General features: G+C 42.7%; 1 protein-coding gene across 1 annotated transcript in view; it reads right to left on the bottom strand.

The window, feature by feature from the left end:
* The window catches only part of LOC126419560 (fibroin heavy chain-like), a 91374-nt gene extending 89268 nt beyond the window's left edge, over positions 1-2106 (bottom strand). The window contains exon 1 of the mRNA XM_050086748.1: positions 2073-2106. Coding sequence (XP_049942705.1) covers positions 2073-2093 — 21 coding nt within the window. The 5' untranslated portion in view covers positions 2094-2106. The remainder of the gene's footprint in view (positions 1-2072) is intronic.
* Between the last annotated feature and the right edge of the window lie 16559 nt (positions 2107-18665).

Below are 18665 nucleotides of genomic sequence, written 5' to 3'. Positions count from 1 at the left end.
CCGCTGCTATCTCTTTGCCAGTTTCCCAACACCACAGAAGCTGCTCGTATTGCTGGAGTGGCTCTCCTGGGAACAAGGGTATCGTGGAACGTTGCTTACCCACAGCCTAAGGGGCCGTTTCCAGAAAGAATCTGTCACCTAGCAGCGGAATGTGCGCTGTAATGAAACCGAGGTACCAAGCAGGCACCGATCCACGTTCTGGTCCTGTCAGTCTGTCTGGCACAGTTTTAACGCCCAGAAAATTTTGCAACGACGAAATTCACTCTAGAAGAAGAATCTGCAGTCTGAGATACAAAAACAGGAGGATTCAATTCATACTAATTCTTGAAGTTTCCCCTTATGGTCCTTCAGCTGATTTCCTTGAAGGTAAATTTGGACCACTGTAGTACTCGTTTCTGCCTTTTCGCTTCTGCATCTACGTATGAAGGGTGTCCCAGGAGCCATGATTAGTATTCGGAGATATGGCAGGAACGCAGAAAACTTCTTATGGATACATGCCCTGTTACACGTGTAATGTACATTTGTTTTGGGCTAGTGGTGTGCAAGCATGTGTCTTACGTACCCAGCGTCCTTGATGTTCTGTTCTAGTCCAACATACCTCGTTGCTTTCAACCTCTTTTCTCCCGATGTCTGTCTGCTATAAGAATAGAAGTGTATCCAATACTGAGCCCTGTAGGACTCCCTTTGTGATTTATCCCCAATCAGTATTTTTTTTTATATATTTCGAACGTTATTTGAATTATTGCGCACAACTTTCTGAATTCTGTTTTGAAGCATGATTTAACCAGCTGTTTTCCATACAAAAATAATGTACATTAAATGTGTTCTATCTCAGAAATCATTCGAAATAGGTCATATATCCATGCAAAATTTGTTGCTTCAGAGGAGTGATTTTGTCATATCCCTGAATATATTGATCATTCCACCTGCGACACACAGTATTTGTTGCAAGCCTGTGCACAGTGCATGATGGAGGGTACATACTACCAGTATTATAGATTTCCTTTCCCGACTTATTCGCGCGTTGAGCTAGAGAAAAGCTGTCTGCGCGCCTCTGTAGGTACCATAATTTCTCTCATGATACCTACGCGAGACATACGATGGTCGTCCGGTCTTCTCGAAATACAGGTCTCCTAAATCAATCCAAAAGGGTTTGGTGAGAACTGTGCCGTTTTCTTCTAGGCGATGGCATTTTAAGTTCTATAAAAAGCAGTTCCATTAAATTTTTATATGGTGTATACCGACCTGTCACGATCTTAGCAGCGCGCCTTTGAATTCATTCACTGTTTGTTTGAGAAGAACTCCAAACGCTGGAACAATGCTTTAGAACCGATGGCAATAGCGTCTTATATGTAATTTAATTTACAGATATACTGATTTTTTCCAAAATTTTTCTAACAAATTAAAGTCTTCCGTTCACCGTCGCTAATACTGAATTTACGTGATCGTCCCATTTCATAACCTGTCTTCAACCAGAGGGTTGCATTGAACAGTATTGTGCTTTACTAGGCACGATATGCTGTTGCCTTCCTATAACGTTTAAGTTATAGGACTCATTTTATTTCCAATCGCACCGATTTTTTTGTTTATTTGTCGCACTTTACTATTTCTGATTACCCTTTTCGGCACTTAGTCATCCTCAGGTCAAAATAGTTGACGTAATACATTTGTAATTATTATCATTCGACTCGTAGTGTATACGAAAAAAATTACATCCGCTGTACTGAACCGGCATCTAACGGGAGATGGATGCACGATGTCAGGGTACGTGGTCTGGCACTTAACCACTACGACATCGAGCAACACCTCTGATTTGCTCTTAATACTTGGCTACGATTTGACGATATTCACTACTAATGCTGTGATCAGGTACTACTCAGGTTGTTTCTCCTCCACATGGGAAAGAGCGGGCAGCTTCCTGTTACGCGTGGAACTGCCCCCTACGCGGCAGATCGGTTTGGCGCCGTCGGAACCAGTCCCGGCGGCGAATTTGGGTCAGCGCGGCGGCCTTGCGCTGTGGCCGCGTGGTGCGCACGTGGGGCCGGTGGACGGCGGGGGCTGGTGCTACTCACCGTGAGAAGAGCGGCCTTCATCTTGCTGTGCGGCGGTCACTGAACACACTGGCCGCTGCCCGGCCCCGCCCCGCTTTATAGAGCCGCCACTGCCCCACTATCCGCCGGCTTTCAAATTCCAACCCCCCGGTCCGCGCCGCCAGTCGCCAGCGCCGGCCGCGCCGTGGACCACATCTCCCCTCCAGGGGCCGCATTACGTCACGGCGCACCTCACCACACCCCACTGCGGCCCGTGTCGCGAGCCACCTTGAGGCTGGCCAGTAACGTACTGCACCTTGTCATTACAACAGCTCGTTCTGCCACGTCTGCGTCTAATCCCCGTCCTAATGGCACTGCTCGAGTCGTTTCTACTCACGTAGACCCTGGAGCTGCACTAATTCCCTGTCAGGCTGTCAGAGCCTGCAGTACCGCACGTAGGCACAAGTTAATCCAGACCTGCAGGACAGAAAACCAAATACAAAGCCACATAAAAAAATGGCTCTGAGCACTATGGGACTTAACTTCTGAGGTCATCAGTCTCCTGGAAATTAGAACTACTTAAACCTAACTAACCTAAGGACATCACACACATCCATGCCCGAGGCAGGATTCGAACTTGCGACCGCAGCGTCGCGCGTATCCAGACTGTAGCGCCTACAACCGTTCGGCCACCGCGTCCGGCAAAGGCACATACACAGAGAAAACCTTGTACCAGAAGATAACAAAATAAATTTTTAACACGTGGCAATAACTAGCGTACACCAGACCTGGAACATCAATGTATACAGAAAACCAACAAAGGTAGAAGCTGTCATTGCTAAGCCCCCCACACATCCCAACTCACGTATGCAAGCTGCATCTGAAGCTTTCTTAAAGAGAGCACAGAAATTACCACTTAGCACTACTGACACTGTAATTCCGTCAGAGACAGCAGAGGACTTGGAGCAGCAGTTGAACGGAATGGGCAATGTCTTTAAAGGAGGATATAAGGTGAATACCAACAAAAGCAAAACAAGGATGACGGAATGTAGTCGAATTAAATCAGATGCTGAGGGAATTGGGTTCAAATGGCTCTGAGCACTATGGGACTCAACATCTGAGGTCACCAGTCCCCTAGAACTTAGAACTACTTAAACCTAACGAACCTAAGGACATCACCCACATTCATGACCGAGGCAGGATTCGAACCTGCGACCGAAGCGGTCGTGCGGTTACAGACTGAAGCGCCTAGAACCGCTCGGCCACACCAGCTGGCAGGGAATTAGGTTAGGAAACGAGGCAACTAAAGCAGTAGATGAGTTTTGTTATTCGGGCAGCAAAGTAGCTAATGATGGCCGAAGAAGAGACGGTATAAAACGTACACTGACAATGGGAAGAAAAGGATTTCTGAAGAAAATAATTTGTTAACTTCGAGTATAGATTTAAGTGTTAATCTTTTCCGAAAATGTTTGTATGGAGTGTAGCCATGTATGGAAGAGAAACATGGATGATCAATAACTTAGACAAAAACAGAATAGATGATTTTGAAATATGGTGCTACAGAAGAATGTTGAAAATTAGATGGGTAGATCAAATAACTAATGAGGAGGCACTGAATAGAGTTGGTGAGACAAGTAATACGTGTCGAAACCCGACTAGAAGAAAGGATCGTTTCATAGGACACATTCTGAGACATCAATGGATCACGAATTGAGTATTAGAGGGAAGGGTGTGTGTGTGGAGGGGGGAGGGAGGGTAAAAATTGTAGAGGGGTATCAAGAGATGAATACAGAAGCAGATGCAAGAGGATTTAAGTTGCAACAGTTATTCGGAGATAGAGTAGCATGGGGATACACATCAAGCCAGTCTTCGGACTGGAGACCACCACCACCACCACCACCACCACAACAACAACAACAACAACTATCAGACAGAAATGAATGCAGTCCAGTACATTGCACATTACAATAGCTATCATAAACATGAAACAGATACAGTTACACTACATATAACAAGAAGTAAAAACTAACAAACTGACATGGCCACCGCTGAGAACAACATACAAAGATCTAGGTGTGTAACTATACCGCATTTAGGAGTCACTACAGACAAAATAGGTTAGCAGATATCAGGATCACTTTTGCCACGACAGACACTTTTAAGAAACCGGCGCCTGACGTCTCACAACCAGCTGAGAAACTGAACAAATCAGGTATTTATAAAATACCTCGTGATCATTGCAACAAATTATAACATTCATCTAAGGGGAGAAATTTTAAAATCCGTTAAAAAACCGTCGACTGTTTCAGACTTGATAAAACTAATCAGTTATCTAGCGAAAAACATATAGACGACAGAGGGTACAGAGTTGTAATAGTCAACTGACGGAAAAAAATAGCAGCACCAAAAAAAAAAAAAAAAAAAAAAAAAAAAAAAAAAAAAAAAAAAAAAAATGTAGAGTAGCGAAATTTCTGAAATATATTTGTCTATGAAATTTATGTAACTCATTAACGTTGCAAGGTCACAGGTAAGCGTTAGATAAATCATTGCAAATATGAAATGCTAGAACTTTAATATCAGATATAGCCGCCAGAATGTTGAATTCAAGCATACAAACTGGTATCCATTGCCTTGCGCATGTGCCAGATGTCAGCTTCTTGGAGGGAGTTCCGTGCATGTTGCATTTGCTCGGTCAACACCAGGGACGGAAATTTTGAAAATTTGTGGTAAGGACTTATGGGACCAAACAGCTGAGGTCATCGGTCCCTAAGCTTTACACACACCCATGCCCGAGGGGTCACAGTCTTTCATATTGGAATATATTTCGCCAACTAACATCAGAGATGCGACAGCGATGTGTGCAGAAAGAAACTGCAAGTGACTGAAACGCTAGGATCAGGATTGCCAGATTTTATAAAATAATAAGAGAACATAGTGACGACTCATTATTTGTTTATAATAATATTTTCAGAAGTAAAATACACGCATCGAGCGCATAAAAAATACATAGCCCTTCCGTATATTTGATAGAGGTTACAAAATAGCAATAGTGCCGAAGTTTGCATCTAAAGAACAAAAAAGTACAAATTTATGATTTTGAAGGTCTAGTTAATCAGATTCAAACTGCCAGAGGTTGAAAATGCCCCTTAAGTTGTAAATTTATTTTATTATCACGATCGGTTTCGGGCTCTCACAAGCCCATCCTCAGGTGTCGCACTGGAAATAGCAAGAGGCAGGAGATAATTTTCACACACCGCAATACATACAAAAAAAAAAAAAAAAAATCATAAAAAGTTTTAGAAAACTTTCAAAAAGCTTTCGAAACAGCTCTTCGGGCTAGGTGCTGTGAAACCTGTGTCAATGCGAAAGTGACACCAGACAGTACTACGGACGACTGCCTGGGTAGGGAAATATACAAAAAATACCAGGACATATAATAATGTTACATCGCAGCTTCCATTCAGTTTTACCATAGTTCTGTACTGACCTGTTCAATACGATCCTTTACTACGCATAATGCCCTTTTAACTTATTTCGTGTATTTTTTATGTAATTTTTTTTTTGCTTTTTTCTTCATTTTAAATGTAAACCACTAATTCAAATTGTGTATGGCTGGGCTAGTGGCCTACGTTCTTCTCTCGGTTAATAGATCGCAGCACTTTTGCCACTCTGGTTTACCAATTTGCTTCCTCGTTGGCATCCGCTGCTTCCTGTTCTGCGCTCATAGGCAGCACACCGCGCCTAGTAAACGTCCACCGCGGCGCTTGGGGGCCGCAGCACAGTGTAAGGGTCCTGGTGTTATTTGTATATTTCCCTACCCAGGCAGTCGTCCGTAGTACTGTCTGATGTCACTTTCGCATTGGCATAGGTTCCACAGCACCTAGCCCGATCAGCTGTTTCGAAAGCTTTTTGAAAGTTTTTTAAAACATTTTTTGAAATTTTTTGTGTGTGTTGTGGCGTGTTAAAATTATCTCCAGCCTTTTGCTATTTCCGGTGCGATCCTGAGGATGGGCATATGAGAACCCGAAACCGGTCGTGATAATATTAGAAATTTACAACTGAAGGGGTACTTTCAACCTCTGGTATAATGCTCAGTTGCGGATGTTCTTCCAACAGGATTGTTTGGAGATTCAAAATGATTGTAATTTATGTCGCTGAACTTCTGGAACTTTTTAATAATTGGCTATCACTCTTTCGCAGAGGAGTCTTTGATGATCTCGTTCACCATCACACATTTCTAGTTTCAAACTAATTTTCAGGCGAAGACAAACGAATTAACAACGCACTCCGAAACATGCTTGAATCAGACAAGAGTTGCTCGAGAATGCAATGTGAATTGGTATCGCTGGTTGTTACTTCGGTTTGGAAGTTTAAGCTTGACCAATATCCATGTAATTCAGTGTAGCTAAAGAAATTATAACAAAGACTTTCAAGAAGATGCATTTTAAGGTTATATATATATATATATATATATATATATATATATATATATATATATATATTTCCATAAAATACTCTGGGGAAAAAAATAAACGGAGAAAGAAAACTTGGGCGAAAAAAACAGAACAAAACAAAACAAAACAAAAGGGTAGAATCTGTTGATAACGTTGTATCTGGTAAACCTAGCGAGGATCGAGATATCGATAGTTAAATCGAATCAAGCTTTGTTTTTACCGCCATCTGGTTTTTGCTGCATAGGGTGATAGACTGTGATTCCATGTGTTAAGAATCCTTTGCATGTTTATGGACACTGGTTAAACAAGATCCAAGGAGGAAAAACAATGGCGATGACTGAACACATCACAAGAAGATAACCACATTATATAAACAACGTGAGTGATTTTAAATATAAACGACAGACCGACATATGAGGTGCATATTCCCTCATATTAAGTTATCCTCCTCCTTCTCCACAGAATGACTGCGTCACACATACCAAGAGTCTCAGGAACAACTTTAATATCTACGCATACATTTGTTAAATACACTCCTGGAAATGGAAAAAAGAACACATTGACACCGGTGTGTCAGACCCACCATACTTGCTCCGGACACTGCGAGAGGGCTGTACAAGCAATGATCACACGCACGGCACAGCGGACACACCAGGAACCGCGGTGTTGGCCGTCGAATGGCGCTAGCTGCGCAGCATTTGTGCACCGCCGCCGTCAGTGTCAGCCAGTTTGCCGTGGCATACGGAGCTGCATCGCAGTCTTTAACACTGGTAGCATGCCGCGACAGCGTGGACGTGAACCGTATGTGCAGTTGACGGACTTTGAGCGAGGGCGTATAGTGGGTATGCGGGAGGCTGGGTGGACGTACCGCCGAATTGCTCAACACGTGGGGCGTGAGGTCTCCACAGTACATCGATGTTGTCGCCAGTGGTCGGCGGAAGGTGCACGTGCCCGTCGACCTGGGACCGGACCGCAGCGACGCACGGATGCACGCCAGGACCGTAGGATCCTACGCAGTGCCGTAGGGGACCGCACCGCCACTTCCCAGCAAATTAGGGACACTGTTGCTCCTGGGGTATCGGCGAGGACCATTCACAACCGTCTCCATGAAGCTGGGCTACGGTCCCGCACACCGTTAGGCCGTCTTCCGCTCACGCCCCAACATCGTGCAGCCCGCCTCCAATGGTGTCGCGACAGGCGTGAATGGAGGGACGAATGGAGACGTGTCGTCTTCAGCGATGAGAGTCGCTTCTGCCTTGGTGCCAATGATGGTCGTATGCGTGTTTGGCGCCGTGCAGGTGAGCGCCACAATCAGGACTGCATACGACCGAGGCACACAGGTCCAACACCCGGCATCGTGGTGTGGGGAGCTATCTCCTACACTGGCCGTACACCACTGGTGATCGTCGAGGGGACACTGAATAGTGCACGGTACATCCAAACCGTCATCGAACCCATCGTTCTACCATTCCTAGACTGGCAAGGGAACTTGCTGTTCCAACAGGATAATGCACGTCCGCATATATCCCGTGCCACCCAACGTGCTCTAGAAGGTGTAAGTCAACTACCCTGGCCAGCAAGATCTCCGGATCTGTCCCCCATTGAGCATGTTTGGGACTGGATGAAGCGTCGTCTCACGCGGTCTGCACGTCCAGCACGAACGCTGGTCCAACTGAGGCGCCAGGTGGAAATGGCATGGCAAGCCGTTCCACAGGACTACATCCAGCATCTCTACGATCGTCTCCACGGGAGAATAGCAGCCTGCATTGCTGCGAAAGGTGGATATACACTGTAGTAGTGCCGACATTGTGCATGCTCTGTTGCCTGTGTCTATGTGCCTGTGGTTCTGTCAGTGTGATCATGTGATGTATCTGACCCCAGGAATGTGTCAATAAAGTTTCCCCTTCCTGGGACAATGAATTCACGGTGTTCTTATTTCAATTTCCAGGAGTGTATATCCATATGGCCACTGTAGCTTGAAGATGAGGTTGACAGATGGAAACACGTTGCTACATTAAACCATTTGAGTAGTAAACATATTTTGAAACCGGTAGCGGTCTCTGAAGAACAATTTCATATTTTGAAACAGTCACTGTCCGTTAACAGTCAATATGACTTTCAGACTGACTGTAGCAAGGTAACGGTTTCTGAAAAAGAGAAATTTGCTAACCCGAAATACAAATGCAACTGTTAGGAAGTCTTCTCCAAAGCTATTTGAATGGCGTGTAGTCTTGTACATGTGTGATACTTAGACTATTAGCATTTCAGGTAAAAAGAGAATGGAAGCTTTTGAAACACGGTACGATAGAAGAATGTTGAAGATTAGATGGGTAGATCACGTAACCAGGTGATACTGAATCGTATTACGGAGAAGGAATCATTGACAGTGCACATTCCAGAAGTATCAATAAACCGTCAATTTGGTATTGGAGGTAAGAAGCGTGTGTGTGTGTGTGTGTGTGTGTGTGTGTGTGTGTTTGTGTGTGTGTGTGTGTTTGTGTGTGTGTGTGTGTATTGGCAGGCTGTGAGGGGGGCAGGAGTAAAAATTGTACAATGGGACCAAGAAATGAATGTTGCAAACAAGTTCAAGTGGATGTAGATTGCCATAGTTGCGCAGAGAACATGCTTGCACTAGATAGACTAGCATGAAGTGCTGCAGCAGACTAGTCTGCTGACTGAATCACACAATATGTTCAGTGTCTCTCTGCCCCTCTCTTCAAAATACACACACACACACACACACACACACACACACACACTCACACACAGACATTGAGAAATTATTTTATGGAGGAGAAGGAGATGTCAGGGTGGTACATTTCGATTGAATTTGTTTGAAGTTGATTATTCATCAAATTGCTTATATTGCTGGGTAGGTGGTGAAAGATTGTTACGGTTGAGTACGCTACTCCTTTTTGCGACGTACGAGGACTGAGTGATGGATAGCAGAAATCGTTTCTGCTTCTAATAATGAATTTACGAATGTTACTGTTGTTTAGAATAGGCGATTCATGGTTGACCACTAACTTCATAAGGGGGTAAATTTTCTGTAAGGCTATTGTCAGTATGACCAACTGTTTAAGGAGTTGTCTAAAGGCGGTTCTAGAGTAGACACCACACGTTACCCTTATTGCACGCTTCTGTTCAATAACCACTTTTTTCGCAGTGACAAGTTGCTCCTGTTGATGATGCCATAAGACATTAGTGAATGAAAATAGGAAAAGTAAACCACAATTTTTTTTCCTTTATCATTTCTAAAAGCTGATATTATCCATGACACGAAAGTTGCAAAGCTAAGACGAGTCAGAAGATCTGTATAATGTGACTTCCAGTTCACATTCTTATTAATATAAACACTTAAGAATTAAGAATATTCTCTTTTGTTTATTGATTTGTCCTCATGAGTTATTTATAATCGTGTGACCAAGAAAATCTTATTTACATTTTCGAGTTATTTATTTATTTTCAAGTTGTTTATTTATTTTATAGTTATTCCATGAGACTTGATTATAATACGTGCGCTGTCAGCAAAGATAATTGCTTCGCTTGTTGGCTACACACAGAGGTGACAATACGCACGGGAGAGCGACAGATGGCGGAAGTATCGCGTACATCAGGTAAAAAACGGCAGTGCGTTGGCGGAGCTGTCATTTGTACTCAAGTGATTTATGTGAAAAGGTTTCCGACGTGTTATGAACGCACAAAGGGAATTAACAAATTCTGCACGCGGGATTGTAATTGGAGCTAGGCACAGGCGACGTTCCATTTTGGAAATCGTTAGGGGATTCAGTATTCCGAGATCCACAGCGCCAAGAGTGTGCCGAATACACAAAATTTCTGGATCACCTGTCACCTCGGACATCACAGTGGCTGACGTCCTCGAATTAACGACCGAGAGTAGCGGCGTTTGCGTAGAGTTATAAGTGCTAACAGACAAGCAACAACTCGTGAAAAATCCGCAGAAATCAAAGTGGAACGTACGACGAACGTATCCATCAGGACAGTGTGGCGAAATTTGGCATTAATGGGCTATGGCAGCAGACGACCGACACGAGTGCCTTTGCTAACAGCACGACATCACCTGCAGCTCATGACCATATTGGTTGAACCCTAGACGACTGGAAAACAGTGGCCAGGTCAGATGAGTCCGGGTTTCAGTTGATAAGAGCTGACGATAAGGTTCGAGTGTGGCGCAGATCCCACGAGACCATTGACTGAAGTTGTCAACAAGGCATCGTGGAAGCTGGTGGTGGTTCCATAATGGTGTGGGTTGTGCTGACATGGAATGGACATCACTCAACTCCTCTGGCGCAACTGAATCGATCATTCAGTGGAGTTCACCATTTGCAGCCATTCATGGACTTTATGTTTCCAAACAACTATGGAATTTTTATGGATGACAGTACGGCATGCCAGCAGGCCACAATTGTTCGCGATTAGTTTGAAGAACATTCTGGACAATTCGAACGAATGATTTGGCCACCCAGATCGCTCGACATGGATCACATCAAACATTTATAGGATATAAGCGACAGGTCTGTCCGTGTACAAAATTCTGCACCGAAAATTCTTTCTCATTTAAGGACACCTATAGAGGCAGTATGGCTCAATATTTCTGCAGGGAACTTCCAACGACTTATAGAGTCCATGCCATGTCGAGCTGCTGCACTACGCCTGGCAAAAGGAGGTCCGACACGATATTAGGAGGTATTCCATGACTTTTGCCGAATCAGTGTATGATGGAAGATCACTTACATGTGACACGATGAAGACTAGACCACTAGCGATCCCTGTGGTGATTGTAAGACGTCTCTGAACTGTCATGAAAAAAGAAATCTACACACTTGTATTGACTAATCCCGCGCTCTAGTGATTTTTTTACGACATTAAAGCAATTTAGACAATGGTCTTCTCTAAGACACCGACCAATTGTGTGATTGGATTGAAGAGGTCCTAGATAACAGAACGCAGCATGTCATTCTCAATGAAGGAAAGTTTTCCGAAGTAAGAGTGGTTTCAGGTGTGCCACAGGGGAGTGTCGTAGGGCCGTTGTTATTGACAATATACATAAATGACGTTGTGGATAACATCGGAAGTTCACTGAGGCTTTTTGCGGATGATGCTGTGGTATATCGGGAGGTTGTAACAATGGAAAATTGTACTGAAATGTAGGAGGATCTGCAGCGAATTGACGCATGGTGCAGGGAATGGCAATTGAATCTCAATGTAGACAAGTGTAATGTGCTGCGAATACACAGGAAGAAAGATCCATTATCATTTAGCTACAATATAGCAGGTCAGCAACCGGAAGCAGTTAATTCCATAAATTATCTGGGAGTACGCATTAGGAGTGATTTAAAATGGAATGATCATATGAAGCCCGCATCTCGTGGTCGTGCGGTAGCGTTCTCGCTTCCCACGCCCGGGTTCCCGGGTTCGATTCCCGGCGGGGTCAGGGATTTTCTCTGCCTCGTGATGGCTGGGTGTTGTGTGCTGTCCTTAGGTTAGTTAGGTTTAAGTAGTTCTAAATTCTAGGGGACTTATGACCACAGCAGTTGAGTCCCATAGTGCTCAGAGCCATTTGAACCATTTGATCATATGAAGTTGATCGTCGGTAAAGCAGATGCCAGACTGAGATTCATTGGATGAATGCTAAGGAAATGCAATCCGAAAACAAAGGAAGTAGGTTACAGTACGTTAGTTCGCCCACTGCTTGAATACTGCTCAGCAGTGTGGGATCCGTACCAGATAGGGTTGATAGAAGAGATAGAGAAGATCCAACGGAGAGCAGAGCGCTTCGTTACAGTATCATTTAGTAATCGCGAAAGCTTTACGGAGATGATAGATAAACTCCAGTGGAAGACTCTGCAGGAGAGACGCTCAGTATCTCGGTACGGGCTTTTGTTGAAGTTTCGAGAACATACCTTCACCGAGGAGTCAAGCAATATATCGCTCCCTCCTACGTATATCTCGCGAAGAGACCATGAGGATAAAATCAGAGAGATTAGAGCCCACGCAGAGGCATACCGACAATCGTTCTTTCCACGAACAATACGAGACTGGAATAGAAGGGAGAACCGATAGAGGTACTCAAGGTACCCTCCGCCACACACCGTCAGGTGACTTGTGGAGTATAGATGTAGATGTAGATGTAGATTATTAGGGTACCTCAAAATTTCCTTGTAATGAATCATGCACTTCTTACTCAAAAATTACTCTTAAATATAACATAGGTTATCGACAAAATGGCAAACCGCATGACAAATTAATTTCTGGAAAAAATATAATTCAGCTTAAAATCATTAGTACAATAACAAAAAACATTGCAACTAAAAGACACACTAACAATTGGTATTGCGTATCTTATCGCATATGCTAAAATTGAAACTTGTCATAATACCACGTTAGTATAATATAGTGTAGAATGTTACACACAAAAGACAGAAAATAGTAAATTCATTCGTTCATAGACCCAAAACAATTACATGAAACAATATTACATTTGCCTTATTTTACTTTTAAACTGTAAATAGTTCATTAGAAAGAATACGAGCAGCAATTATCAGGAGCCAGCATTAGACAATAAAGAAATTCAAATACGGCAACAGAAGCTAATTTTACAAATAAGTCAGAGCATCCAAGTTTTTCTGACTGTAAAAGAGGTTGCAGTAACAGTACTGCTTTTACTCAGACCATTTCATACAATTGTTAAATCGGCTTATGAATCACCTTCCATATTCTTTCGCCGCGTCGTCCTCTCGCAGCTCTGGTTTCAAATTGATTCCAGAAATATGTGTCCAATTAATGCTCAGTACTGGCCAACAACTCCATCATTTACACCGGGCATTTTGCATAATGGACTTCTCTCACACCGGGCCTTTTGCATAATGGGCCTCTCCCACACACTCTTCCTTCGTGTGAACCAGATCGCAGCTGCTATGCACGCCGACTGCCCTCCAGCCTGTCTCTCTTGCTACTCCTATTCGCGACTGCCAGTCTAATCTCTGGTTCACGAAGTAATTGTGGCAAGTTTGCATTTATCATATATAACTCTGCCACGCTTGCAAAATGAATTTCATTTTGCCACACAAACAGATTACGAAACGAAAAGAAATTTTTCTTTTCTGTATAAAAACATAATGTGGAGAGATGAGAAGCTGTATGCCCTGGATACCACAGTCGTTTCCCTCTTTTCCGATCCTGTGTCGAAATTTCAGCGAGAAGAACGGTTGTCGGTAAGCCTCCGTGAGATCTCGAATCTCTCTGATTTTGCCATAATGATCTTTTCTTGAGATATACGCAGGAGGAAGCAATGTATATGAATTTTTTAAAATTTGTGGTAAGTTCCTACGGGACCAAACCGCTGAGGTCATCGGTCCCTAGGCTTACAAATTACTTAATCTAACTTACACTAACTTACGCTAAGGACAATACCCACACCCATGCCCAAGGGGAAGCAATGTATCGATTTACTTCTCTAGGCACCTAAGCTCTCAGAGTTCTAACAGTAAACCAAAACTTTATGCACAATGCCATCCCTTGCAGCACCTGCCAGTGGAATTTGTTGAGCATCTCTATGACGCTTTCGCGCTTCCCAAATGAACCTGTGAGGAAACATGTTGCTCTTATTTGGATATTCTCTCTGTATCGTTATTGACGAGCTATATTCAGATAATGGTCCAACGACGGTTTCGTAAGTTAGCTCCTTCTTGGGTGGACTATGCTTCTTGAGGTTTCTTTCAATGAATCTCAAAATATCTGCCTTACAAATGGTTAGTTTTACCTAATCGTTCCACATTAAATCATTTCGTGTACATATTCCCAGTGATTATTTCCGCAATCGTGTAGTCATACAATAATGGCTCTCTCTACATATTTATAAGCAGTAGGTTACTTTTGGCTCTGCTGAGGGTCAACTGCCAACCCTTGCTCCAAGTGCCAATCCTTTTGCCACGGTACCTAACGGTTTTTTGCTGCAGCATCCCATACGAGCAAACCAGTTGCGTCCTTGCCTGTGGTTACTCGTGCATTAGGTACTGGAGCTATGCAAGTCTCTGTTAAAAAAAAAAAAAAAAAAAAAAAAAAAAAGGCTCGAAACAGTCATAGGTTCCAGCTGCGCATGTCTGCTTTCGTGCCCAGAAGTTAATTAGCTCCAAATAACACTCTAACAATCTGTAGCTCTCATCGTGCAGTCAAATAGGCTATGCATTGGCTAGAACTGCGAGTCAATAAAATACACAGAAATAGAAAAATACGACAGAGAATTATGTTGAATAATATTTGTTTAAGAGGAGACATCACAACAGACGAGAAATGGTCCTGTGATATTCAGTTAAAATACAGTCAGAAAATACCCTTATCAAATGCAGTAAAGTTACATTGAGAGCGTTATTAGAATGACAGCAAAGTTCCCAGACTAAATTGTAATCAAAGAGACGCGAAAACTAAGTCCATTTCGTAAACACAATAGACGAAATATTCACCAGCTCAAAGCAGTTCAGAGTTCAACATGATGCTATACAAATTGTCACACATGAGTAGCAACCCATGTTCTGAGTATCTTCAGTTCCACAACACAAGCGGGAAAGCTAAAGTCATACTCTGAAGCATGTTCAGACGTCTTGAAATATAAAGTTCCTTGAGAAGTTCAAATATGGTAACGGCTGTTCATCGGCCATAATTAAACACCTCCATATGGAATACTCCTCCTTATTACAGGCAGGTCTACCTCCTTCCAGAACTAGCGTAAAAGTGCCCAGAACCGTTCACATGAGCTCTTCATTCGAAAAGCCCCAGTCTCCATTTGACTTGTCCGCAGCTCGTGGTCTGGGGACTAGCGTTGCTGCCTCTGGATCACGGGGTCCCGGCTTCGATTCCCGGCAGCGTTGGGGATTTTCTCTGCCCGGGGAGCGGGTGTTTGTGTTGTCCTCATCATTTCGTCATCATCATCATTTGTGACAGTGACAAGATTGGATTGTGAAAAAAATGGACTGTGTAAAAATTGGGACTTTGTACGGGTGATGATGACCGCGCATTTGAGCGCCCCACAAACAAAACATCATCAAACATCATCCACTTGACTCTTGTAGCATTGCTCTATGGTCTACATTCCATTGGCTGATGGCTGTCCCCACGAAAAATATATCGTTCTTGCGTTCTTCGGACAACATCTGACTCAGCTTGAAAACTTCCCTGACTAAACTAATATATTACAACAATATTTAAAAAAGAACTGTTATAAATATTCGGTCACATTCAGACCATTCAAAATAAATTTAAATAAAGGGTTGTCCATAAATAAATAAGCTAGTATTCTTGCACAAGTGTGCTCAAGATAAATGGCAACACATTGTCGTGAAATATTGTTTAAGGAATTATTTATGTCTTCTTGAGAAAATCATCTATTGTTTCTCCTTTCAACTGTAGTGTCCGCTGACACATGCAACTGACCATTTTCCAATTAGCGCAATTTTGAATAGCACTTGCAATTAACGTTTAAATTAAGTTACCGGCAAAATAGTAAACTCTTCATTAAATAATTACACAAGTATGTCAATATGTGAGGTATTCATGCTGGATTCATTTGGTGTGCAATTGTGGAGAATGCAGTTTTTCGACAAATATTTGCAAAATAAAAAAAGATATAAGTCAATAAATATTGAGTGGCTTTCAGGGATGATAGCTGTCGTGCAATTCTGTCACCTGAGATGTCATTTGTTGAACTCGCATGAAGAATTTAGAAGTTGTTAATTTAGAGATTCATTGCGAAAATGTTTAGTCATAGTGAAATATTGACTTCTGTATTTTTAAAGATTTTGAAAAGATTGTCTTGTCATTGGATGCACCTCATTTTGCCGAGATCGCAGATGTATTCAGATTTCCTTTAATACTTGACTGTAAATTAGTAAAGATTCGCAGAGAGCTGTAAAAAGCCATCTTTCAGCTTGTCTGACACTCTACCTTTTTGGTGCATCTTCTGCAGAAAGGCAATGCAAGCAACAGCTGTCAAAATTCCCCATACCGGGATTTACCCATTTGCGGCCACGCACTTCTTAACTCTGCACCTGAGCTCGCCTGGGGTGGCCGTGTGACGTCCTCGTCTCGCCCACTTGTACCCAGCCAGCAAAGCAAATTCGTCTCTCCGCAGTACCGGCCATAAATCTACGAATAGCTCGCCTACATACTCGTGACGGAACACTCTACAGATCATCCTGCATTTAGTTACAATTTTCTAGAACTGTGATTTCTCTGTATAGAACAGCATCGCCGGCTGTCGTGGCCGAGCGGTTCTAGGCTCTTCAGTCTGGAACCGCGCGAGCGCTACGGTCGCAGGTTCGAATCCTGCCTCGGGCATGGATGTGTGTGATATCCTTAGGTTAGTTAAGTTTAAGTACTTCTAAGTTCTACGGGAATGATGACCTCAGATGTTAAGTCCCATAGTGCTCAGAGCCATTTAAACCATTTTTTTGAACAGCATCATCTGCGCTCATCCTCATTCAGCTTCTGACATTATCTAGTAGGTCGTTTATATATAATGTGAAAAGTAATGGTCCTACAACTCTCCTTTGGGGTACGATTGAAACTAGTTTTACTTCTGGGGATTTCTCTCCTTTCATTCTGCCTTTCAATAAGGCAGGTGGCATTCCAATAGAAGGTAGGACCGACCAAGAGCTGGACAGTCTGTTGACTGACTATACCAAGATACTACTCTCCGGCAAAATATGCAAAAATGCATGTGACATATGTTCAGACCCAAAAGAAAATGAGCAATATCATCTTTGGAATTAATTTAATTTCAGGCAAGCAATCGCATTAATCAAAACTGCAAATCTTATCGTTTTTGGGTCTAAGATAGAAAACGAACCTATTGTTTTGTGTTATGCTTTCAGTAATGAAGCGGGACCCCTGCATAAAAATTAATAGTTGTGGAAGTATGACACGATAAAGAAAAGGGAAAAATTTGTATTTGGCAGAAGATGGGTGGTTTTACTTTAATTTTTTAGCTGAGTATACTAGAATTGTTTTTATAAGAATGTTGTTAGCTTTAACAGCTTTAAAAACAGAGAAAAATTGAAAATCAAGTAAAGCCAATCAACAGATTTGTTTTCGTCTAGCCATGAAAGTTGAAATTCCTATGTGCCTTTCATTTAAATAATGTTGTATGTTTTTAGCTCTTGAAGCAAAATGTTCGTAAAGAAAGCATTGAATTAGTATCAGCTTAGGGCTATCTGTTTTTTCAATGAAGTACAGTAGCCGTTGTCACAGTTAATCGTCACACAGCACTTTTCACAGGTAATCTTTAAATACATGGACTTCAGATTGGTTGGATGTTTATCAGAACGTGGAAGAATGAATCGCTTGTTAACCTCTCTTCAAACTTACGTTTTGCGACACTCTTTCCCGCACATTTCGTACAGCTGCTCTCGATGAGCTCAAACACACGACTCTTCGTTATAAATTCTACGTTACTGCTCTATTGTACAAAGATGGGTGTCCATCAAAGCTGGGGGAAAAAAATATCAACCGTATCAAAAAAATGGCTCTGAGCACTACGGGACTTGACATTGAGGTCATCAGTCCTCTAGAACTTAGAACGACTTAAACCTAACTAACCTAAGGACATCACACACATCCATGCCCGAGGCGGGTTCAGATGGCTCTGAGCACTATGGGACTTAACATCTTAGGTCATCAGTCCCCTAGAACTTAGAACTACTTAAACCTAAGGACATCAAACACATCCATGCCCGAGGCAGGATTCGAACCTGCGACCATAGCCGTCGCGCGGTTCCAGACTGAAGCGCCTATAGCCGCTCGGCCACTTCGGCCGGCTCTCAACCGTATCACCTACAGTTTCTTAGACACAACCGATTGACGAAATAAATTGCACTCTTCAATGTAATTGCAAATCTTCCAATTAGATTTTTAGCTTTGCAAAGCGAAATATTTCATTAATTATAGTTAATTTACAATATGGGTGTTACAGAGCCAACACATTTATTAAATATGTAACACATCGCGTAATTTGAAGACTAATAACAATAGCTATTTCAAGTCACATGTTTTTAGGTTGGTTAGTATGTGGCAATGACAAGCCATTAATGCTTACTTTTCCCGGGGCAGCAGTTCAGGTGTTGAAGTGCGGACGTTCTCGCGCAAGACGGTCAGTCCATGCTAAGAG

The sequence above is a fragment of the Schistocerca serialis genome, chromosome 9 (genome assembly GCF_023864345.2).
Source record: "Schistocerca serialis cubense isolate TAMUIC-IGC-003099 chromosome 9, iqSchSeri2.2, whole genome shotgun sequence".
In the NCBI taxonomy this organism is placed as follows: Eukaryota; Metazoa; Arthropoda; class Insecta; order Orthoptera; family Acrididae; genus Schistocerca; species Schistocerca serialis.
This window is presented reverse-complemented; position numbering and strand designations above follow the sequence as displayed.